The 26,385-nt window shown below is 45.4% G+C and overlaps 1 protein-coding gene across 1 annotated transcript in view; it reads left to right on the forward strand.

The window, feature by feature from the left end:
• Positions 1 to 26,385, forward strand: part of KIF13B (kinesin family member 13B) — a gene marked incomplete in the record, with an annotated part of 3,953,176 nt that overhangs the window by 2,528,334 nt on the left and 1,398,457 nt on the right. Inside the window, 1 exon segment of the mRNA XM_044062707.1 lies at positions 7,117 to 7,216. Within this exon segment, the coding sequence (XP_043918642.1) occupies positions 7,117 to 7,216 (100 nt within the window).

Here is a 26,385-nt window from a genome sequence, read left to right on the forward strand (position 1 = left end):
TTATCCTCTCTCAGGCATTTCTCACTTCCATAGATATCAAGGATGCCTACCTCCATATTCCCATCCACCACAGATACAGGAAATTGCTATGAATTTCTGTGGGATCCTTGCACTGTCATTTCTCGGCTTTGCCTTTCAGAATCTCCACAGCTCCAAGTATCTTCACAAAATGTCTAGCCCCAGTTGTAGCATTTTGCAGGCTTCAAGGGATCTTAATCCACCCATACCTGGATGACTTCTTAATCCAAGCCATTTCTCAAACAAAAGTGAACAAATCTCTCCAAATGGCAATTATCATTCTTCAAAGCCTGGGATTTACCATCAACTTCAAGAAATCATCCCTGGTCCCAACCTGATATCACATTTTTCTGGGCCGCAGATTCCAAACCCTGGGCATGATGGTGTCTCTCCCAACTCCCAAGGCACAGGAGATCTCACTAATCTTTGCAGAGACACTCCACTTTAATCAGATATCTGCCAGGCAGTTCCTCAGAATCTTGGGGCTGATGGCATCCACCATCCCAATGCTTCCTCTAACAAGCTTCATATGAGGGAACTCCATTGGTTCCTCAAATCAGTATGGTCTTAGCATGCTCACTCTCTTGAACACCTAATTCCTCTCCTACCCTGTCTAAGGAAGAAGCTCTAGTGGTTGGATTACACAACTGTCTGTAAATCCACATCTCCCCATTCGCCCTCTGCCACCAACTCAGGTCCTATTCACAGATGCATCGGACACGTGTTGAGAGGGGGGGGGGTGACCCTGGATCTCCACACGACTCAAGTAGAGTGGTCACCTTCCCAAATGAAGGACCACATAAATGTGAGAGAAATGTGGGCATTCATTTTTGCCGTCCAAACGTTCCAATCACTTATCAAACCAGTGACATTACATGTACATACAGACAGCATGACAGTCTTGTGGTACATAATCAAGCAGGGGGGGGTACCAGATCCTATCTCCTGTGCAGACTAGCCATGCAGGTTTAGGATCTGGCTCGCCTCCTAGATATATCCCTCCAGGCGGTGTACTTCCACTCCAGCCAGATTACTGTGGCGGCACCCTAAGCAGATGCAGAACACAGGCCCACAAATTGATGCTTCACAGGGATTTGTTTCTAGACATTATGTCAGGAATACTCCACTGGTGGAACTCCACTAGTGGACAAACTTGTTTGCCTCCCCCATAAACAAACAGCGCCCTCAGTTTTTTGCCAGATACTATCTTCAGGTGTGGAGAGTGGATGCCCTTTCAGTCTCCTGGAAGAGGAAATACTTATATGCATTCCCTCCCACTCCACTCATTCCAAAAGTCCTGTTGAAAGTCCAACAGAAAAAGCCAAAAATCTTGCTGATGACTCCCTTTTGGCCAAGATAACTTTGGTTCCCCCTTCTTTTTCACCTAGCCAAGGGCAATCACCACAACTTAGAATGGACCTACTAATGCAGAACAAGGGCTCACTCCTCCGCCCACAGTTGGAATTCCTCCATCTGACCCTGTGGGTGATAGATCCCTGATCCCATTCAGACACCTTTACTCTGAGAATGTGCTTCAGGTCCTGCAGGAGGCAAGGACACCTACTACTAGAAATTATTACCTCTCCAATTGGAAAAGGTTCTCTGTCTGGTGTCTGGCAAGGAGCCAGGACCCATTGAAGGCGGATCCACCTATGGTCCTGTCCTATCTGTGTGAATTGCTTAATGCAAAATTAGCATACTCTTCTATTAAAGCTCATTTTTCAGCTATCTCTGCTTGTCTGCCACTAGGTCCACCCTTAGCTTCCAGATTTGAAGCTACACAATTCCTCAAAGGCGTCCTTCATGTCAGACCCCCAGGAGACTTGTAGCTCCACCCTGAGACCTCAACTTCATGCTAGAGAAATTGACTCAAACACCTTTTGAACCAGCTTCTTCTAGTTCACCCAAACACTGCACTTGGAAAACGATCTTCTTGGTGGCCATTACCTCTGCCACGCGGATCTCAGAGTTACAAGCCCCTATGGCTTCCCCCCCCTTTCTTATCTTTCCACAAAGACAGGGTCTCCTTGTGGACCAATTCCTCCTTCATGCCAAAGGTTGTCAATGAATTGTCCCTAAACCAGGCAATTCACCTGTCCACCTTCTTTCCCTCTTCCCAGAACCATAGTGAGAGGATCCTGCACACCCTGGATGTACACAGACAACTCTGGTTCTACTTAAATAAGACTAAACTCTTCAGGAAAACAGGCCAATTATTTGTGTCCTTCCATCCCAAGGCTGTGGGAATGCCTGTGTCTAAACAGATGGTCTCCAATTAGATATCCAAATCTATTGCCTTTTGATACATTCACCATGTTAAGGTTCTTCCTGGCTCAGTCAGAGCTCACTCTACCAAGCTAGTATCTTCCTCAGGGGCCTTCCTCAGTGGTTTATGTAGCAGCTGTATGCTACTTGGACATCTGACCACACCTTCACTGAACACTATAAGCTGGATTCTAGTCTTCCAGATCCAGGGCAGGGTTTGCCAGGGTCATTGTCCATGGCTTTGTAGAAAATTCCTCTGCCACTTCCTCCACCTTTTCCTCATGAGCTTTTGTACTCTCCCTTATGTCAGGAATACTGCACCAGAAAAATAGGAGGACATGGCTTAAGCTGTGTAAGAATTTACCATAATGATAGGTGTCCTTCTCTTCTCTGTTGCAGTATTCCAAACCTCCCTGTGTCCCCCACTTCCTGGCTCTCTTGGATATATTGAGCCTCATTCCCATAGACTGTCTCTTCACCTGGGGGCTCAGTTCTAAGAGTGATGTGTGCGTATGTGTCTTTTATGGCCGATGTCTGTTGGTGGCCTACATTAGATGTACCGCACCCTCTAGGTAGTAAAAGACTGATATACTGGCTGTTGGGTCATCGGCTTGGCAGGCAACTCCCTTATGTCAGGAATACTGCAACAGAGAAGAGAAGGGCATCCGTCGTTATGGTAAGTTCTTACACAACTAATCTTTTTTCTTGCAAGGTTTCACATGTGGATTGTGCAGTGGTACCATGGTCTAGTCTTCAGCAGCCTTTATCCGCCCCTATCAAGATCCCTCAATCTTGCAAAAAATATCTTTATTGGAGGATTCATTTGGATGAAGTTTCCCTAGGCCATCCATTTGTTCTTCCCCTTCCCATGACCACAGTGACCATGGATGCCTCCCAACTGGGGTGGTGAGGGGGGCAACTCTTGGAGGGGACACTCCAAGGTATGTGGTCACCAGAAGAGGGCAAGGTACACATCAGTGCTCTGGAAATGAGAGCAGACTTCCTAGAGATGCAGGCCTTTCAAGACTTCTCCCTTTCAGGACTATTGCTATTCACATGGACAATATGTCTGTTGTCTGGTACAGCACAAACAGGGGGGAATCAGATCTTAACCGCTATCTTGAGAAGCACTAACAGTGTGGGAATGGGTGATCTCTTCCAGCTGCTTTTTCATAGCAACACATATGCCAGGAGAACCAGCTTGATTGGAGACAAACTAAGCAGGTCCTTCTGATGTCTCATGAGTGGTCTGTTGGTGTCAACATGGAGAGAATTTTCTGTCAATGGGGCCAGCCATGCTGCAACCTTTTCGCTTCTCCCCTCAACAAGAGCAGCAGGTCCTTTGCCCTGATCCCCACCAATGGGGTAATCGCTGAGAGATGCTGTAGTCCACAACTGGCCCTCCGGTCTTCCCTATGCTTGCCGTCTTTACCTCTTATCCCCAAATTGCTACAGAAGGCAATACTGGTTGAAGAGCACAGTTATCCTTATTGCACCTTATTGGCCTTGTCAAATTTCATTTACCTTCTTCTGGCCTTATCTTCTACATCCACCCTGGATACTGGATCCTGATCCAGACATCTTGTCTCACCTGATAGGGATGACTGATCTGGACATAACAGGCTTCAAACTAACTGCATGGTTTCTCCATTTATAGGCAGCCTAGGCTTTCCTCTCCAGTCCATCATATTTTGTTGTGTTCTCAAAAAGCTTCTGCTTAAAGGTTTACAAAAGTAAATGGAAGAGTTTTTTGTTCTGGGCCCTTAAGAGGGATCCTGGACCCCTTTTCTGCCTGTATACCAGCTGTACTTGACTTTTTAGCTTCAGTTTTCATTGAAGGGGCTGCCTTTTCTATGATTAAGATCCAGTTGGCTGCCATTTCAAACTTCCATCTAAGTTAAAATAATTTTCCTTAGCTGCTTCTAAATTATACAAAGCTTTTCTCAAAGGAATTTTTTTTACTAAGACCTGCACTAAAGGATCCTACTTTTCCTTGGGATTTAATTATCTTGGTTCAAGCTCTGACCCAAGGCCCTTTGAACCTTCGGTCAGATGAGACCTTAAGTTTTTATCTCAGAAAACTATTTTTCTAGGTGCTATTACATCAGCTAGACGAGTATCTGAACTCCAGGCTCTATCTTCCAGATCCCCCTTACCTGGTTTTCCATGAAGACCGGGTTTTCTTGTGTACCAACCTGTCTTTTTTGCCTAAGGTAGCTTTTGAGTCTAATCAACCAGGTCACTAACATCCCAGATTTCTTTCTAAATTTTTCAAATAAGGTAGAGTACATGTTCCATCTTTTGGATGTGCATAGACAGCTTCAGTTTTATCACCATTGAATCAAAGATTTCGGAAGACTGAACAGTTTTGTATCTTTTTCACCTAACAGATTGGACAAGTCAGTTTCCAAGGTTACATTTGCCAAATGGTTAACCGTTCACATCTCTTTTGTCTGTAGTAAAAGAAGGCTGTCTTTGCCTAAGCCTCCTAGATCATTCCTCGAGATCTATGGCTGTTTTCTCAGCTTTTTGGTCAAGTGCTTCCATACATGACATTTGTGCAGCTGCCACTTGGTCCAGTGCTCATGCATTTATTGCTCATTACAAATTTAGTTTCTTGGAAGAGAGCTGACTTTTGCTTTGGAGTACTCTCTATCCTTCCACGAGGACCACCCAAGGTTCATCTAGCTGGGAACTCTGTCCCATCAGCTGAGGAATGAATGAAAATGACAACATCAGATAAAAAAGTTATGTACCTGCCATAAAGTTACATCTGTGTTGTTAATTTTCTTTCTTCTTCAACTGTCTTCCCTCCTAACCCTCTTCCCTTTGCTTCTGGAGAGGCCTAAATGTATCATTTTGGGGACTGCTGTTCCTTGTTTGAGTTCCAATTCCTTTTTATTCTATACCTTTTTGAGTTCTCTTAAAGTATTGTCCACTGTCTTCTATAGGCAGCAGACTCGATCTGAAGTATGCTAGGCTGGTGGGGCATTATGGATAAAGGGAGGAGATTGAGAGTTTGGATCTGAGGATGTGGAAGAAGTGGCCAAGTCGCATGCATATTGTATCTTAGACGCATCAGTTGAGGAAGAATGAAAATGGAAAACACAGATGCAACGTTATGGTGAGTGCATAACTTTTTTTTTTTCCATCTGTCTTTAATTATCTCAGTAGGCATACACGTGTAGAGGAATTTCTTGTCATGTGAAAGCATATGTCTAGTTATCAAAAATGTTTTAACAATTACATGTGTAGACTGTATAGTTTTTAATATATGACAGTTAAAGTTTAGAAAAAAGTATAATTTGGGGTTTATGTGCATTACATTGTATTACTGTATTTATCTGATTATTATCACATTAATGAATACTTCATTCTGGTAAAATTGGTATCTGTACAGTTCCAATAGCTCTTATTGCATACAAAATAATTACATTTGTTTATCTTATGCTTTTTAAATTAATTTTTTAGAAATTGTTCTGGTTTCAAGATGTGTATATGCTATTATAGGTGTGACATTCCACACCACATAGGTGTTAATGAGTTAAATTATGAAATTAATTTATAAAAAATGTCATTGATGCATTTGCATTGTCTTTTTTATGCAGTCCATATAGATTTGGTTTTGAGTATGTGTATATCTTTTATATTTATGGTTGCAGTGCGTGCCTCTTAACCTGCAGACGTTGAAACTACAAACAAAGGTTGAAAAACAGGAACATCTAGCTAAAAATCTGGACATTTAATTAGCACAAAATCTAAATACCAGTAGGAATTAGGGTTTCTACCTTTCTATATGGTGAAAAACAGACCAAAAACATGCCTCTTGTGCAAACCACATCTCTACCTCTCCCCACCCATTTCTCCACTCATCCCAACCACTTTCCCACCTATTGTATGACATCAGCGAGTTTGCCATTACTAGGTGAAATGTCTTTTGTCCGTTTTTCTCTCTTCTTTTTTTTTTTAGCTAGTCCTGGATTTCATTTTCATTAAAAAAGTTTAATCTTCTGTTGCATTTTTACAGTCTGGCATTCTGTCTGTGCAAATAAACAGAATACCTGTGTTTATTCAGTGCTTGCTAGACAAAATGGAAACTGGGCTAGGTGAGAATTCTGTAGCCCATTTGTTGCTGTCTGGGAGTCCTGATAGTCCTTCCTTTCCTCGTTGAGTGTCAGGTGGTAAAGACAGCTTACTGGTTCTCAGGAGCAGCCTGCCTTCCCCCAAGGGGTAGCATATGCACTATGAGATAGTAGTTTGGCATGTTTAAACTCCATAAAGTACCACCTAGTGCTCTTGCTAGGTGTCACCCTTGTGGCAGTCTAGAGCTGCCTCCCTCCTTCATTATGGTCAAGCCAGCAGCATCTGCTTACTCCTGTCCTCACTGAACAGATCCTACAGGCACCCCAGACTCTATTTGAATTCTGGTCACTTGCAGCATACTCAGGCTTTTATCTTTCTGTAACATGAAGGCTTCAAGTGAAAATGTAATAATTTTGTCAGACACATAATTTGCAGATACACCTACCTAAGATTTTAAGGAAAGAAGGTTAGTCATGACTTTTTGTAAGAAGGAGAGCTGTTGACAATGTAGGAGCAGTAATATGTCTATTCTGCATTTTATAATACCTTTGTGCATGGTTCATTTTAAAATGGAATTTGCTTACAGTCAATGTTTACAGGCGTAATCATTACCTCTTATGTAGAATATTGAAAGAACATGTGAATTGAATAAATAATGATGATGTAACTAAGCAACGTGTTGATTGCTTGAAAGTGTTGTAGTGCAATTTCTGACTTAAAAGCATGTTGTGCTTTGTCCTGATCTTGTAGGATAAAGATTTGGAACAGTTGCGTAGAAAGTGGCTGAGCACACTGACAAAACGGCAAGAATATCTTGATCAGCAGCTTCAGAATCTGAATACAAAATCTGGTAGGTGCACCATTCTGATATCTATTACAACATGCATGTAATGTGGATTGTTGTAATCATAGAAGTCATAGGATTATTAGGGCTACTGAGTGTTGGAATCCCTATGCCTTGCCAGTTAACACCTTAGACTGTATTACCCCTCTCAAGGAAGGCTAGGCCAGTCATCTTCACACCCATCCAGTTATCAATGTCCCATTTAAAGGAAGATTAGATAATGGTTTGGAGAAGTAGAGAATTTTTCAGGTCACTGAGAGAAAGTGACCTTTGCAGTGGGTTGCTTTCAGGTTTTCTTGAAATGCATTAAAACAAGATCTGAAGTAGGATATTCATTTGTCTGCAACCTGTGGGTTATGGATCCGATATCGGATCCGAACCGGCATGGTTTTCCAGCTATGGATCCAAGCTCTCAGCTCCTCCCCTCACCCATAATGCCCTGCTCTACCCTCATGACCTCAGATCTTGTTTGCCGCGCTGGTAACTGGATGTGGATACATAGCTCTCAGCTAAGTAGACTATTTTCTTGTGTAAAAACAGAGAATTTTTTGTTTCTTTAACAATTTTTGTGTGAAAGTAGTAGGTTTCCCGTTAATATAGACTGTTTTAAGTTTGTTTTAAGTTACAGTAATAATTTTTATTCCCTCCCCTCGCTGTACGTAGAGTGTGTGTGTAGGCCTGTGTGCTTTCTTTTGTTGTTTAAGTTACTTTTCTGTAACTTTGGGTTTATAGATTATGGCTGAACAGCCTAAGTCTATATTTTCAAAATGCTCCGAGTGTGGCCATAAGCTCTCACCGGCTGATGGCCACACTCGGTGTGTTAAGTGTCTTGGGGTTGAACACCTCACATCTGGTTGTTCCATTTGTGCAGGGTTCAACCCCAGGGCACTGAGGAGCGGAGGTCCAAGCTGGTCCTGGCGGGTCTTTTACCGGACTCGGCTCCGACCTCCGCTCCTTCGGGACTCCTGCGGCTGCAGTTGTTCCCCTGTGGCACCCCTCCTGCTCCTGGGACTCAAACTCCCGCTTCTGGAGAGGAGAGGGATGCATCTAAAAGGGACCGGAGGGAGAAGCACCTGGCGGGCCGAGACCTCTGTTTCGGCCCCGCCAGCCAAGCGGCTTCTCCCGGCTCCGTCGGTTCGGTCTCCTCCTTCGGCTCCGGTCCCCTGTGTGCTTCTCACCGGGTCCTGAGGAGGAGGAGACCCGATCTCCGTCGAGGCTATCGAGGAGGCATTCCAGGCCTACCTCGGTAGCCTCGCCGAGATCTACCCATAGCCTGGATGCTGATCTGGACCGGATGATGAGAAGGTTCATCCAGGCCCAGATGCAGATGGGAGTGCTCTTGCCTCCCCGGGGAGCTCAACACCCTTTTAAGCCTATTGCTCCTTCTCCGACCCGCCATCCGGGTTCGAGCAACTGGAGCCGAGCAGCCGGGCGGGGAGGTCGGAGCCGATAGTACTTGGTACCGGTTCCGACCCTGCCCTCGAGTGCCGGACCCGATCTCGGAGCCTGGATCCGAGCCGGATCCGGGGATCAGTGCTCCTTCGGCGCCGTCTGTGTCGGAGCGCACTGTCCCTTCGGATCCGAGCGCTTCAGTGCCGGCTCCGATCCACTCTTCGGATCCGAGGGGGAGCCGATTGTCGGATCCTTTGGTCGAGGTCGGCTCCCTTCGCTTTTGATGTAGTGGAGAGGGCTCTGTTGAGGGTCTCCGGACCCCGGCACTTGCTTCGGCTCCGCCCCGCTCCTCTGCACTGGGCCAGGCTTCCACCATCCGGCCCCTGGGACAGCCCGCTTCTGTGCCCCAAGTTGCTCCCATGGAGCAAATTGCTGCCGAGGACTCCTCTGACAGCCCCCAGAGGAGGCCCCTCAAGCATACGCGCAAAGGAGGCACATTGACTCCCAGTCTCTCACTGAAGACACGGACTTGGAGGAAGGGAAGGCTCCCCACGGTCACCCCGAGGATGTCTCCTTCGGAGACATCATGGAAATGCTCCGTATAGGGGGTGGTCTGCCCCAAGTCTTCCTCGGACGAGTCCGTGTTCTTGGAGGCATTGAAACGGGCCCGTCTACCTCTTGGGTGTCCCCCTGCCGACCCCTGGTGGACCTTATTACCACCAGGGCGTGGAAGGAACCGGACACCGTGGAGCCAATTCCCAAAAGACCTGATAGAATCCTTAGTCCCCTCCGACAGGACCCATTGGAGTAAGGGGCCTCCTGTAGATGCCATGTTGATGGCGGCGCCACAAAGAGGGAACTGGCTCAGGAGAGTCCTCAGTCCACCCACCGAGCAAGGAGTCTCGGATGATGGACCGCTTGGGGAAGCGGATGTTCAGTTCGGCGACCTTCTCGGTAAGGGCGCTGAACTATTTGGCACATGTTATTCGGATGCAGCGAGACCTTATTAAGGAGTACGCTGCATCCCCTGAGTCCATTTCGGAGGAGGACAGAGTTCTGCACTCCACCAAAATGGCCACTCTTAGGTCAGTCACAAATACTTCTATGCGGCTACTCTCCCATGCTACGGAGGCGCTAGAGCTGCGGGACAGGACTGGTCACTAGACGCCAGGCCTGGCTCCGTCACTGCATTTTTCTGAGCCCTTCAAGGCGCTTAACGCCTTTGATGGTTCTGCTCTGTTTGGCAAGACCGTTCGAGACGTTGACCCAGAGCGAGAAGGACGGAAGACGCTGTCTGCCGTCGAATCCGCTTCTCTGCACCCCAGAGGCCCTATTCTAGGAACCAAAAGGGTCAGAAGAAGATGTGGTTCGAAGTCGCAGCAGTCCCAGCCTGCTCGGACAACCAGTCCTTCCGTGGCAGAGGAGGACAGGGAGGACGCCGCCCTAGAGGCAGAGGGGCTCCCAGAAACTTCGGGTCCAGGGAACCTTTCTCTGAACGGCGCGCAGCAACCCTGAGGGTTGCCCGACTGCTCTACTCTGGAGGCAGTCGGGGACGTTCGGGCACCTAGCGGCATGGGAGTCCATAACATCGGACCGCTGGGTTCTCCAAATCATATCCAGGGATATCGCATTCCTTTCCTTCACCTTCCAAAGATGAAGTCCCTCCCAGACGTACCACCCGGTCAAGGGAGGCCGCTTTGGCAGAAATTGGCCATCTGCTAAAGAAAAGAGCCATCCAGCCCGTTCCCCAGACCAGATCGGATCAGGGTTCTACTCAGATTCTTTTAGTGCCAAAAAGACGGGGAACTAAGACCAATCCTAGACCTCTCTCTTGAATCTGGCAGTCCCCAAAGAAAAATTCGAATGGTCACTCTGCAATCTATTCTCCCCTTCTGGGAGAAGATCACTGGATGTGCTCGATAGATCTCAAGGACGCGTACTACCACATCCTGATGGACAGGCGCTCCAGGAGGTTTCTCCACTTCCGGCTGGGAGCCAGTCACTACCAGTTCCGGGTCCTTCCCTTTGGTCTCACCACAGCCCCAGGGTGTTTATCAAAGTACTAGCAGTGGTAGCGGCCCACCTGAGGCTTCAGGGGGTGCAGGTCTTTCCCTACCTGGACGACTGGCTCCTTACCGCTCCAACAAGGCATCTACTTCTCTTGGCGCGAGACTCCTTTCTCCATCTTGCTCCATTCCTGGGCATCACAATAAATACAAACAAGTCCAACCTGGCACCCACGCAGCTCTTAGATTTCATAGGGGCCAGACTAGACACAAGGAGTTTACGAGCCTTCCTCACTGCGGACAGAGTTCTAAATCTGCAGCTCCAGGTGGGCCATTCTCCATTCAAGTTCTGTTCCAGCGGAGTTGGTCCTGAGGGCTCTAGGGTCCATGGCGCTATAGCACTTCTTCCTCTTGCCAGGCTCAATATGCATTCTACAGTGGACGCCTTAGTACAGTGGTCATACCTTGCTCTCCCCATGCATCATCCCATAGCGATCAGCAAGGCTTGCAAGCGGTCCCTCTTGTGGTGGCTCCACTCCCCGGATCTCCACAGGTCGCCCATTTTGTGCTTCTCCCCTCTCGCCACGGTGACCACGGACGCCTCCCGCCTCGGGTGGGGGCACTATGGGCCGGACAGTCCAAGGCACGTGGAACGATTCAGAGACCTTACTGCATATCAATGTTCTAGAGATGAGAGCAGTGCTCTTAGCGTTGCTAGCACTTCAGGACTTTCTTCCCTTGGGAACAATTGCGATTCAATCGGACAATATGTCTGTTGTCTGGTACATCAACAAGCAAGGGGGAACAAGGTCATACCCTCTTTGTCGAGAGGCCATGAGAGTTTGGGAATGGGCAATCTCCACCAATCGCTTTCATAGCAACGCACATTCCGGTCGGTCCAACATCCTAGCGGACAAGCTCAGTCGCACCATTCTGACCCCTTACGAGTGGTCTCTCAATTGTCAAGTAGCGGAACGCATATTCGCACGGTGGGGAACCCTTCATGCGATCTCTTTGCTTCTCCCTCAAACACCAAGTGCGACAGTTTTTCGCTCTAATACCTCCTCCCGGAGGTACCCCAAGAGACGCTCTGGTGCATGCTTGGCCACCCGGTCTTCTGTATGCCTATCCACCCTTGCCTCTGATGCTGCAAGTTCTTCAGAAAGCCTCTCGGGTGGGTTGCAGAATGATTCTCATTGCTCCTTTCTGGCCTCGACAGATCTGGTTCCCCTTTCTAAGGTCTCACTCGGTGAATCCTCCTTGGATTCTAGATCCCATTCCGGATCTGATATCCCATCCATCCTGCATTCCTCCTCCGAACCTGGACAACCTGAAGCTGACCGCTTGGCTGCTCCAGTTCCACTCTTGATAAGGACTCCCGGTATTTCTTCACCGGTTAAGGCTATTTTGGTGGCGGCTCATAAACCATCCACTAGAAAGGTTTACCGAAGCAAATGGAAACGTTTCTCTGTGTGGGCGGAGCGGCAAGGTCTAAATCCCTTCACGGTTCCTCTCCTGTAGTGCTTGACTTTCTAACCTCTCTTTAATGATGGTGCCAGCAGTTCCACAGTCAAAGTTCAACTGGCGGCAATTTCTCACTATCACATTGGTCAAGAGTCTAATCCTCTTATGTCAGCCAAATTGTGCAAAACATTTCTTAAAGGTACTTTCCTTCTCAGGCCCCCTATAAAGCAAGCAGTTCCTCCTTGGGACCTTTCTTTGGTTCTACAGGCCTTGACCGCTCCCCTTCGAGCCCTTGCCACGGTGGATCTTAAATTCTTGTCCTACAAGACAGCCTTTTTGGTAGCCATTACTTCAGCCAAGAGAGTTTCTGAACTTCAAGCTTTATCAGCTAAACCTCCTTACTTGGTATTTCATCCGGACCGTGTCTCCCTCAGGACCAACCCGTCCTTCCTTCCTAAAATCGCTTCTGAAGCAAACATCAATCAATCCATTAACCTCCCTGTTTTCTTCCCTAAGTATGAAAACAAAGGTGAATATAAGCTACACTCACTAGATGTTCACAGGCAACTTAGATTTTATCTCAACAGGACAGCTGGTCATAGGCAATCCGACCAGCTGTTTATTTCCTTTGCAAAATTCAATTAATTTGGGCAAGCCAATTTCTAAAGTTTCTCTGTCCCGCTGGATTTCACAGTGCATTTTATTGGCTTATCAAGCGTCAGGAAGGCCCGCACCGGGGGGTGTTCATGCCCATTCAACCCGGTCAGTATCTACCTCGGCAGCCTTCAAGGCTAGGATTCCTCTAGATGATATTTGTGCAGCAGCCACGTGGGCTTCATCTCATACATTTATTTCTCACTATAAGTTGGATCTTGCATCTAGGGGTAGAGCATCCTTTGGCTCAGGTGCTCGAATATCCTTCCATGATGGCCGCCCAAGATTCAGGTAGCTGGGGACTCTGTCCCACAGGTTGCAGACAAATGAATATCCTACTTCAGATTTAGAAGTTATGTACTCACCATAACGTTCCATCTGAGTAGGTGTATTCATTTGTCTGCAACCATCCCGCCCTCCTATCCCCCTGGCCTTTCAGTTTCCTGCATATTCCTTGTTACCCTTTTTAGGGTATGGTTGCTTTGGCAAACTCGATCTGAGGTCATGAGGGTAGAGCAGGGCATTATGGGTGAGGGGAGGAGCTGAGAGCTTGGATCCATAGCTGGAAAACCATGCCGGTTCGGATCCGATATCGGATCCATAACCCACAGGTTGCAGACAAATGAATACACCTACTCAGATGGAACGTTATGGTGAGTACATAACTTCTAATTACTTGATTATTAAAAACAGATCTTATGTTGTCAGTTTTCATTCTATCCTCAGCTGTTGGGGTTTGGATCAGTACCTCGGATCCAGCTCTGCCATTATTAAAGCTCGTGGTAACCAAAAAGCTCTCAAGCTTCTCCCTTCCCATAATGCACCAACCCCAACATACTTCGAGTATCGTTTGCCGCTTTTTGTGAAAATACATGGGTCAGCCTTAGCTCTCAAGTTTCTGTTAAGATAAGTGCAGTTTTTTTCTCTTAAATCTGCCATATATCCCTTTTTATATATATACTCCCTTACCCTCGTTACACTTCTAGTTCTTCCTTACCATTGTTGGTAGTATGTTTCCATTTCCTTCTGTCTTTCTTACATGCTAGTGTAACTTTTACCATTGTTGGTATTTTCTTTTCCTTCCCTTAGCTTAAAAAAATTTTTCTTTTTTAATTTTTTTCTCTTAGTAGCTGATATGTCAGAAGGACCTTCAGGCTTCAAAAAGTATCTGAAATGTGGGCACAAATTGCCTCTTTCAGACACTCATACTCTTGTGTGTTTATTGTTTGGGTCCTCAACATATACAGAAGGAGTGTTCTGTAAGTAAGAACTCTAATCCCAGGGCTCTTGTAGATAGAAAAAACAAACTCACTCTAAAAGGTTTATTGCCATCTTCATTTGGGGAAGCTATTTCTGGGGCTGAGTCCCCCAAAAGAAAATCTAAGGAGTCTTTAACGTGACCTCCTAAGCCTTCTACTTCCTCAACTCTATCTTTGGAGCTATTGACGGAAAAGATCAAGATCGGATCTGAAAGCCTCTCAAAGTTCCGCTACTTTGGATCAAAATAAGAAAAAAGTCGATGGATCCTATGTCCTTAGATCTGACTAAGAAACCAACGGATCCGACTATTTCAGATCTGATAATTCCTCCAGGGACCAGGTATTTCCCTTCTGATCCTGTGCCTTCTAGAATCCCCTCCCCTTTTGGAAAGGAGTCGATCCAAATCACCTTTCCCTGCCTCTGCCCATTCGTCCATACGTTTGAGGAAGATTGGACAGAATGATGAGGAAGTTTCTCTCGGCACAGATTCAGATGGGTGTTGTATTGGCTCCTAACGCTCTGTTCAGAAGGCCCATCCATCTACCACACCACCACTTTTTGCTCCTTCTCTGATTTCCTCTGGTTGCTTCAGAGTCCCTGGATCCAAACTTTCCAGGTCCATCTGGCTTGGATCCGAAGATAACTTTATTTTTGGATCCAAAGCTAACTCTTGAGTGCACCAGCTCCAGCATAGTCATATCTGGATGACTGTCGGAGCTGAAGCTTCCTTGTCAGATCTTAGGGGTTGGAGTCAACTCTGGTTTTGGAGTGTCTCTGCACCTTGATGCTTCGGCACTGGATAGCTCGGCTCTGACTTCCTCCTCTGAGAGATTTCTTACAGGCAGTGGCAGACAGTGGTCCAGAAGTTTGCCTTCTTGGGGCCAGGGTCATCTTTCTCTCCAGAATGATCTGCCTTTCATGTAGTGAAGAGGGTATTTTCTGCTCCGATAGGACAGACGGATCCAGCCCCCTCGGATCTGCAGTCTAGTTTTCAGATGTGTCTGGTCTCGGAGCCACATCATTCTACATCACAGGGACAGCCAGCTCAATACCCTAAGATTACCCAGCAGGGTTTCACAGTCTCTTCTGACAGTTCATTGGAGCATCCCACCAAGGAAGTCCTTAGGAAGAGAAAGTGCAAGAGGAGACACTTGGACTCCCCACAACAATCAGTCACTGAAGATACTGATTTCAATAAGGGAAAAGGGTCCCCATGATCACCTCGAGAAGACATTTCATTTTGGAGACTTCCTTAAGATCCTGAAGCAGAGAGGTGGTTGGATCTCCAGAAACCTTTCACTGGATGAATCCATATTTCTGGAGCCCTTTGGAGCTGGCCAGTCTACCTCTTGGGTTACACAGCCCACCGACTAGCTCATTGATTTAGTCTGTGGGAGTGGAAGAAACCTGACTCAGTTAAGCCAATCTGTATGAGGCCAGATCAGATTGTGGGTCATAGGTTCATATGTTAGTTCTAGGCTAATTGCCCTTGTAAGCCATTTTAAGCCTAGCCAATTATCCCCTGTGAGATTCAAACCCTGTACCTTGTGTTTGTAAGGCAAACACCTTAACCATTAAGCCACCCTCCCAACCCCGGGTTCACCCGGCGGGAAGGAATTTTGAAGTAAGAGGGTACCCATGAAAGTCATAGTTGTGGAGGCAGCCACCAAGAAGGAACTTGCTGAGCAGTGTTCCTCTGTTCATCTCCTTAACATGGAGTCTAGGGTGGTGGACAGGCTTGGGAAGTGTGTCTATGCATCAGCGACCTTTGCTCTTAGGTCGGTTAACTATCTGGCACATTTTGCTAGGTTACAAATGGATTTGATCAAAAACTTTCAAACTCCCTTTCAGAGACCATTACTGTCGAAGCCTAGTCATCTGTGGCACTTCAGCTGACAACCCTTCGATCCATTTCAAATTCATCCATGAGGCTTATTTGCATGCTGCATGCTGCATGCTGCCAAAGGTGCCTCAAGGGCCTTGGGTTCAGGCATGTCCATTAGGATACATGCTTGAAAGGATCTGCAAAATCACATAAGTGCATCCAAGTCCTCATTCGTCAATGCACCCTTTAACGGCAGTTCACTGTTTGGCCAAAAAGTCATATTATCCAGGTGTGAGAAGGATGGAAAGACTGCAGTGAGCATACATTTTTCAACCCCTGAAAGATGCTTTCCAACCACCTTGTTGATTCGTAGAAACATGTGGCTCAGGAATTCCCAGGGTCCTTTCCAGGACACAAGTGGAGAAAGTTCCCTAGGGGTAGAGGGGGAGGACTGTAATGAATGATGCCACCCCCTCGGTAGAGGAGGCTCACAAAACCAGAGGTCCAGAGATTCTATTTGTTTGACTCTACCAGGACTCCTGAAAGGAGGCCCAACTGTCTACCTCTGGTGGCAGTCAGGGGTTAACTATCCCTGCACCAGAGAGCCTGGCTAGATATAACAAGAAATACTTGGGTGCAGATGATTATTTCCAGAGGCTATATAATTCCCTTTTCCCCTTCCACCTCCAACTCTTTACAAAATTCCTGATGCTCTACCCAGTTAGAGGAAAGCAACAGCACTAGAAATACAAAAGCTGCTAGAAGAAGAGTCATCCAAGAGGCATCAGACCAGATAGAATCCAGAACTTACTCAAGGTTCTTTTTAGTGCCGAAGAACTTGCACTTTCTGAAATTCATTAATTCCAATGCCCTGGACCAGCTTGTTCTTACCCCCACTAGAGGTAGCAACATCCTTGACCTGGTCATTACTAACAAGGGTGACCGTTGCTCTACACCAATAGTCAGCTCTTCCCTGGTTAGATCCGATCACAAGCTAATCACCTTGGAAATCCACATCCCTCCAATCCCCCCAGCAAAGGTAACCACCATGAAAAACTTCTCCAAAGCTAACTTTGGGCTCCTAAAAACAGAGGTGGCTAACTTCACGGCACCCATGCAAATGGAGAATAGTTGCATGACTGCCGAATCATACACCAATGCACTGTACGAACACGTATACAAATGCATGGATCTTGCCATACCCAATAGAATTAAGACTCTCTCCTCAAAAAAAAAAATAAAAAGGAAGATAATCTGGTGGTCCCCTGCCATAAACAAACTCTACAACAGGAGGAGGAAACTGATGCAGAATAAAGTGTGAAGTCCCAAGACTGGAAAAACTCTCTTACCAGCCTCAACAAAAGGTTGAGATCCCTCATCAAATCCTCTAAAGCTAGCTATGAAAACAGAATTGCAGCAGATAGTAAAGACAACCACAAGACCTTCTATAGTTATGTAAAGAATCTCCATGACAATACCCAGATTTGCTCTGAGCTACTGCACAATGGTACCTCCTATACCGAGCCAACAGATATTGCAAACGTATGGCTGACAGATTCAGTGCTAACTTTACCCCCACCCCAAAGGACCAATCACAATACCAGTAGATTACCAGGCACCCAGTATTACTGCTGCACAGGTTAAAACAGAACTGTCCAAGGCCAAGAATACAGCTTCTATGGGACCTGACAGTATCTTTGGCTGTGTTCTACATGAACTACAGAGTGAGCTGGCACCTCACATGTGTGCCCTGCTCAATCACAGCCTCATCTCAGGCTTTGTCCCTACCAAATGGTGCACTGCTACAGTCATTCCTCTCCACAAAGGGGGAGTGACTACAGACCCCAGGAACTATCGCCCCATTAGCCTGACGAGTCTGATATGCAAAGCTATGGAACACATCATCATGGACCTAATAAACAAGGATATAGGGAATCTCCAAACTGTGGATCCTACACAGTTTTGTTTTGTGAAGGGTAGATCATGCCTGCTCAACTTGGTCAACTTCTTTGAGTCACTCACCAGATCTGTGGATGAAGGTAAGGGACGTTCATAGAGCCTACCTTGATCTGGCCAAGGCCTTTGATACCTTTCCCCACTCAGGAATCATAGAAAAACTTGCTAAGCTAGACATCAACCCCTGTATCACTAGGTGGGTTGCAAACTGGCTCACAGAACCCACAGTATGAAGGTAGCTGACTCAAAGTCAGACTGCCGACCAGTCACGAGTGGAGTCCCACAGGGTTCGGTCCTAGGTCCTCTCCTGTTTGGCATCTGCTTCTCAGAAGTCCAGGCCAACACAAAGGGTCTCTGGCTGACAAAGTTCGCAGATGATTGCAAGTTGGGAGCTATTAGTAACTCCCCAAGCGATGTTGACATCCTGCAGAAAGACTTCAATGAAACCAACGACTGGTGTCAGAACCATGGCCTTAAGCTCAATGCCAAATAAAATGTCTTCATCCCCTTTGAGAAAAGCCTGGTTCCCTTGAATTACCACATTGATGGTAGTCCACTGAACACAGAAGGCATTATAAGAGATCTGGGAACACAGGCTAACAGCACCCTCTCTTTTGACCACCACATTGCCACTGTGGTCAGAAAGTCCTTCTATGTGGCACATCTCATTACTAAAGGTTTTGCATCCAGGAAGAAAGAGGTAATTGTCTCCCTCTACTCTTCCCTCATTAGGCCTATCATCGAGTACAATGTCCCATTTGGCATGTACCTCACTAGACACCTGCAACAACTGGAGAGGCCGCAAAAGTACCTCACAAAGAGGATCTTAGGCCTTAAACACTTGTCCTGTATGGACAGATTCAAAAACTCCAGCTGTTCTCGGTCTCTGCTTGATTTACAAAGCCATGTCTGACCCAGCTCTGTTAGAAATGCTACATCTAAAGAAATCCCTCCGCACCACACGCCTTCTGAGACCTCAACCTCAACTTCAACTTCATTACCACAATCAACAGAACATGCTAGAGGGACAGGTTTATAACCCAGAGACTGCCCATGCTATGGAATAGACTTCCCGTACATGTCATGTAGAGCACCTCACTGGCCCTCTTCAAGAGAAATGTTGATGAGTGGAGGGGGAATAGAAAATTCACGCCGGGGATCACTCCAGTGGCTCTACTTGACAGAGGCACTAGGAACTAAGGTTGGGTGGCACAATGCCAGGGTAATCCTATGGGCTAGGCTTGTAAAGGCTCCAGGGCCATTAGCCTAGTACACACCTATGAACCTGTAATAAAACAGGGCACTGGAGACCAATTTTGGATCTCAGCATTTTAAACAAACCACTTCAACATGCAGAGTTCTGAATGATCACAGTTCAGTCCATTTTACCCTTCCTAGACAAGGACGACTGGATGTTTTCCATAGATATTCAAGATGTGTACCATGATAAAGATGAAAAGACAAATCCAGAAGGTATTTACGCTTCCAGCTGGGAGCCAGTCGCTACCAGGTCAGAGCACTGCCATTTGGCCTTGCCACATTCCCCAGGGTGTTTATCAAATGCATGGCTGTGGTGGCAGCTCATCTGTGACTGCAAGGATTCCACTTGTTTCCATATCTAGACAACTGGCTCATTACCATCCTCACCAGGCATTTGCTAACAAGGGCAACTGATCAGGTACTTCAGATTTGTTCTCATCTGGGGATAACTGTGAGTTATAATGAGTCTCTGCTACAACCAACTCAGACCTTGTAATTCATAGGAGCAGCCTTCAACACATATCGGTGACAGCTTTTCTTCCTGTCTCAAGAGTACAGACCATCAGATTCCAGGTCAGGAAAATAATTCACAATACCAAATTTTCAGTCTATTAATCCTTCAAGCCTTGGGGTCAATGTCAGTTGTCATAAGCTTGGTCCCTCTAGCAAGATTTCATATGAGAATTCTCCATGAATGTTAGCAATGCAGTGGCCAATTCTTTACCAGCGCATGTCAGCAGAAAATAACAGTCATTCATGTATGCAAGATATACGTTTGGTGGTGGATTGTCAGATCAGGTTCTACAAGGCCATCCTTTCATTCTTCCTCAACCTAAGGCCATAGTGATCACGGACACTTCCTATATTTGGGGGGGGGGCATTTCCTGGGGAAAACAGTCCAAGGCAATTGCTTCCCCCCCCCCCCCTCGAAGAGGCCAACTTGCATATCAGTGCCCTAGAGATGAGAGCAGTGCTCTTAGCATTGCAGGCCTTCCAGCACTTTCTCCCTTTAAGGACAGTTATGATTCAAGCAGACAATATGTCAGTAGTTTGGCACATCAGTAAACAAGGGGGGACCAGATCTTACCCCTTGTGTCGAGAAGCATTCAGTATGTGGCAGTGGGCAGTCTAATCCAACTGGTTTTTCATAGCAATGCACATTCCGAGGAAGTCCAGTATGATAGCAGACAAATTGTGCAGGTCCAGTTTTCTATCTCATGAGTAGTCCAACATAAAAGTGACAGAAATTATTTTCTGTCAATGATGCCAGCCTTGCTGCAATCTTTTTTCTTCTCCCCAAACAACAAATGCAGCAGCTATTTTTCCCTAATCCCCCCTCGGGCAAGAAGGGCGCTGTACTTCACAGCTGACCCCCCCCCGGTCTGCTTTATGCTTACCCACCAGTTCCCCCGATTCTGAAATTTCTGTGGAAAGCTACCAGGTTGAAGAGCAAAGTCGTCTTCATTGTAAGTTACTGGCCTCATCAGATTTGGTTCCCCTTCCTATGACTTCATCTACTTTGCCAACTTTGGATTTTGGATCCAATTCCAGACCTCCTGTCACATCCGACCAATATCGTTCATCTGGATATCAAGCTAACAGAGTGGCTTCTCCAGTTCCATTAATAGCCAGACAACGGATGCTCTCTTCCCCTGTCCATCATATCTTGTTATCTTCCTATAAACCATCTACAAGAAAGCTTTATACAAATAAGTGGAAAAGGTTTGTTTACTGGGCACAACAAAAACACATTGATCCCTGTTCAGCTCCGATACATAACATGCATGAATTTTTGGCATTAATCCTTAATGAAGGGGTGAGTTCCTCTACCATTAAAGTTCAATTAGCAGCAATAACCAATTTTCATATTTTGTTTGAAAGTTTTTTTGTGGCCTCTTATAAACTTTGTAAAGCATTCTTGAGAGGTACTCTTCTGTTGAGACCCACGTATAAATATCCTTCTCTACCATGGGATCTGAACTTGGTACTGCAGGCCTTAATTGATTGCCCTTTGAAGCAGCACCTAAATGTGATCTTAAGTTTCTGACCTGGAAAACTATCTTTTTATAGGCCATTACCCCTGCCAGAAGAATTTCAGAACTTAGCATTATCATCGAAACCTTTCTTCTTGATCTTTCGTAAGGATAGAGTTACATTATGTACCAGTCTGTCTTTCCTTCCCAAGATGGTGTCTGAATTCAATATCAATCAATCCATTAAAATTGCCATTCTTTCCTAAATTTGCAAGCAAAGGTGAATATATGTTGCATTTATTGGATGTTCACAGATAATTGCATTTTTGCTTACATAGGACAAAAGAAATCAGGAAGATTGATCAATTGTTCATATCCTTTGCAAATTTGAAATTGGGCAAACCAGTTACAAAAGTAGCCTAGCCAGATGGCTGATGGATTGTATTTTTTTTTTTTTTATCTGTAGCAAGTTGGGTCTAAACTTACCCAAACCTGTAATAGCCCATCTTCAGTGTTTCTGTCTGGGGCTTCTATGAACAATAGATGTGCGGCTACAACCGGGGCCAATCCTCATACCTTAATCACTCATTACAAACTAGATCTGATCTCTAGGGGTAGAGCAGCCTTTGGCTCAGCTGTGCTCAGGAATATCCATCCTTAGAGAGTCCAACTGGGATTTTATGTAGCTGGGGACCCTGTCTCAACAGTTGAGGATAGAATGAAAATTGACATCATCATAAGTTATGTACTAACCATAATGTTCTGTCTCTGTTGTCCATTTTCATTCTTCCTCAGCTTCCTATCCACCAAACCCCCAACCCTTTTCACAACTGACATCTGGAAGAATGAGATATTGTAAGGACACCACTGCCCTTTATGTTGAGCTCCAGATATAGTTCCTTCTGTAGGATTTATATGGATTCATGTGTCTATATCCATGTACATTGACAGATGTTGTTGTCTTTCGGATTTTCCCGGTTAGGGGTTGCCACAGTGGAACTCCGGTCCGCAAATGATTGGCAGTAGATTTTCACGAACGCCGACGTGCCAGCTCGACGTTCAACCTTCAACGAAGGCATGCCCATTTACGCATGTGTTTCGACCGCCCACTCAACCACGGGGAGGACATGCAGACTCCACACAGAAGTCACTCCCTGCACTCCAGCCGAGAATCGAATGGGTGAACCTCTTGCTGTGAGGCAACAACGCTACCGCTGCACCACCGCGGATGCATTGACAGATATTACTTTTTGAAAATCAGCAAACAAGATCTGAGGTATGTTAGGGGCTGATGCTTTATGGGCAAGGGAAAAGCTTGAGAGCTTTTTTGGGTTACCGCGAGCTTTAGTAACATCTGAGTTGAATCTGAGATTCGGATCCAAATCCTAACAGTTGAGGAAGAATGAAAATGGACAGCACAGATGGAACGTTACAGTGCGTTCATAACTTCTTTTCTAATCTTTTTTTTAACATAATACAATGTTGTATGCCATTGTAAGATCTGTCACGTTTGTTTTTAATCTTTGCAGTCTTTTCTGTGCATGTTTACTTTTTGCCAAGGAAATAACTGAGTAATGATCTTGCTCAGACAGCTCCCTGTTCCCCGTAAAAGGGAGAGCTAACATTAAGGATGGACATTTTTGTAGGTATATCATCTCTACATATGGTCATGTGTCAAAAAATTGGAATCTGCTGCTTACAGGAATGTATTTTTACCTCTTATGATGCACAGAGATGTAAATGTTCTAATCCAGACTAACCCATAGCTCCCCCTCAACCTCCTCAGTGAAATTACTATCCTCCTAGGCCTCAAGCCATCTACTCTCCCCCTGAAACTAACTACTTGTAGGTTTGTTTCTTATAATAATTGTTCACTGTACATCCTAATGTAACTTTTTCTTACCTGTGTATACTAACTATATGATGCTTTGTTTTTCTCTTTATAATTGTTATTGTACATACTAATGTAACTTTTTTTTCTTCCCTGGGTATTTAGTGCATAACTACAATCGTATGTTAGCTGTCAAACATTGTTGTAACCTACTATGTACTATTGGAACTTTTGCTGAAAATGGACATGTGCCCAGTCGGACTTTCCCGGTCAACAAATGTAAAATAAAAAATAAAATAAAATGTGTACTCCCCATCTTCCTAGTTTTTACTTTGTATAACAGTAGTTCAGATCAATGTCCTTGGTGTTGCTGGTTGATGTTTTGCATTCATATGCCTAAACATCTGCACAAGTATCCATGTAACCTGCCATGTTGCAACCCAAGACCCTCATAGTCATTGCCTTTATTTTTTTCATGGAGAAGCGTGATCCAAAAAAAAATGCTTAAAAGCTAGAAATTTAATCTTCCCACTCAAAGGCACTCTAAGGAGACAGTTTTTGTCTATAGTAGCCATTGAGTTCACCCCAGGTGAGAAACCAGCATGGGCGGTCCTAGATGCAGCCTCACAGGTAGTTAATTGTAGCATCATCAGAAGGACACCCTCCAGAAGAAAAGGTTGATCTTGTCCAAAAGATAAGCTTGGCGATCAGCTAAGCACTTGATCCTTGCAGATTATGAGCTGTTTCTGTGCTGGAAGGACCTGAGTGTGCATCTGTTCTCTGACAGGGTTGAGGTTGAAGATAGAGGAACAGGCATGTTACTGACTTTGGGAAATACCTTGTGTTTTTACAATGAAAGCTCCCAGATGATTAACCTGAAACAAACCATTGTTGTTCTAAGGAGTTGCCCAGTCACTTGCTACTCCTCAAGACTGTAAAATACAAATGACCTTTTAGTATTTTACAGACTGTCAATAGTTTTGTACCAAGGACTCCCCTGCTTGGGTGCCCCCAACCCGTTTGGGCCAGCAGGGTTCATTTAAGAAGAGTTATTCAGGTAATTTCAAACAGGGGCTTGCATCTCAAGAGCTAAACATTATTTATTTTATTTATTTCCAGTTTGTGACTGGGGAGGTCCACTGGGCTCAAAGAGCCCATTTTCAGTGGAGGCCCGGGGAGAAAAGCTCCATAGTACAAAGTGTAAACTACATAATTCAGACTACATAGTGCAGAGAAAAGCTAGATAATTAAAAGTTAACAAAATACAGAGAAAAGCAAGATAATTCAGAGTTAACAAAATACAATACATAGTTAACAAAATACAATATACAGTAGCAAAGAGGTGCAGTAACAACTTATAGGTATTAAATAGCAATAGCTATTTAAACATCAATCACATTTTTAAAATCACCACAAAACTGAATTGCCGGTGAGGACATCACACCATCACACTGTTAGTCGTCATAATCAGAAGCCAGCTGCAGGTCCTGAGCAGATCTTTCTGTAGTCTTTCATTTCCATATCCTCAATCTCTAGTGAAGTCTTTTACATACTTAATGACATGTGAAACTTACCTGTGGGTGGAGAGCACAGGACACCCTAAACTCCTTTTTTTTAGGAGTCTGGGACCCTGTTGACATAGTCTCTGTGATTAACAAGAATGAGTCAACTCTCTCCCTCTGTGCTTTACTGAAAAAATGTTTTCTACTTAAGCACTCAAGACAGAAGGGAAGCAGCTTAAACTGGCTACAAACACATATGTCATCATCATCTAGAAAGTCTTTGTTGAGTTTCTGAGAGAGAGGCCTGACGAGCCTTGGATTTGTCCATTTGTGAAGTTGTTTATTAATGTAACCATGCATGTTGAAGGTACTGTGACTCTGTTTTCAGTCCTAAAGGAGGCTGATGCTGTTAAATATCCATCTCAGTAGGTAGAACAGTAAAGCAAGCTTCTTGATGCTGCCTCTTGTCAGCTGTCAGTCTATCATAGGTCCTAGAGCCACAGCAGTTTGCCATCTGAGATGAGAGGGCAAGGCAGAATGTAGGACCTTCAGCTCTTTTTGTGTACCATTTTCAGTTCCACCTAATCAGGAGTGGTGAGAAAAAGCTTGTCGTGAGGGCTTCTCTTAGCCTGATCTGTAGTAAGACCTTTTTAGGCTGGTCTATGGCTTCTGCAGTGGGTTTTCACATATTCTGCTCTTTGCGCAATATGTAACTTTAAGTATGCTAATGCAATCTACATGCCATGGTAAACATTCCATCAGATATTTTCTTTGTCTGGCTTCAGTCTGTGGGTCTTTAGATCTGATACCATCCAATTCCATAGCCTTCAAACTCACTTGCCTCTGCCTGTTTTACCTGCAACTCCCCACCCCTCACCTTATCCTGAGGTCTAGTTTGCTGCCACTCATGTTAGCAGCTTGATTTTTGGCTCTGCTCATCATTTCCTTTATAGGTACCCCAGCATAGTGCTTTTTGGTGAGGTTTTTGCTTCCTTTGCACAAGTATTTAGTTAGTTTTAGTTTTATCTGTGTCTTGGGTAAATAGGTACTTAGGTTTGTTGTCTGTTCTGTATTTTTTTTCTATTGTCCATTAGGACTTCCTGGCGTTTTGGTAAGTTTGGTTATTTTTCCCTTAGTCGTAGTCTTAGTATATTGTCTTCACAGGACACACATTTAAAGTCTGTGTATTTGCCTGGGTGTATCTCACCTGGACTCTGGGTACAGTATCTGTGAGGGGTTCGGGACCTGAGCTGTTGATGAATGTAAGGCCAAGCTGGTCCTCAAAGAACTTCTCCCCTCTGATTCTTCTGTGCTTTCTGCAGCTTCTCTCTCTCTAGTCCGAAGGCTAGGTCTGAGAAGTACTGCCTGCAGATTTCTAGATGACCTAAAGAGGATTAGAAGATACCCTCTTCTTTTTTGTCCCCTACCCTTCCTCCTATGGCTTGCCGAACCCAAAGAATGCAATGACTTTTGGGTTTCCTGGTTGCCCCAATGCCACTATTGGCTCCGACCCCTCAAAGAAGATCTCCATTGGTGCTAACAACAACAAGGCTCTGGCTCAGAACCTTACAAGCACATTCCATTTCAAAGGGGACCCTTCAGGTAAATTACTTCCCCGTTTTTGCCTTCCAGTCCAAAGGAGCAGTCGCCGGAGTCCTACTTTTCCCTGACCCAATTGCAAGCCAATCCATCTTGAATCCAGTGGACAGGGTCATCTTCCTTTAGATGACCATGTAATCCACCATCAGTGGCATTGTCCATCAGGTCATCAAGGTCAGTGGGCAGTATTAAAACTTCTGATTTGGGGCAGCTGATGAGGTCCTTTTTGCTGATACAGATGCAATTAGGTCTTATCCCTTCAGTTCTTGTGCCAGGACCCACGGCTCCATCCTTTTGGCTTCTTCCCTCTGCCCCTTTGTATCAGAGGTCTTTGGACTTGGCTGCTTTCCTATGCTCTCGGTTGGATCTGACGGCTTGGCCGTCTTCATAGGTTCATAGGTAAGTACTAGGCTATTAGCCCTAAGGCCTATATAAGCCTAGCCAAAAAGGTAC

The sequence above is a fragment of the Protopterus annectens genome, chromosome 2.part1, assembly GCF_019279795.1.
Source record: "Protopterus annectens isolate FY-2018-M chromosome 2.part1, PAN1.0, whole genome shotgun sequence".
Taxonomy (NCBI): Eukaryota; Metazoa; Chordata; order Ceratodontiformes; family Protopteridae; genus Protopterus; species Protopterus annectens.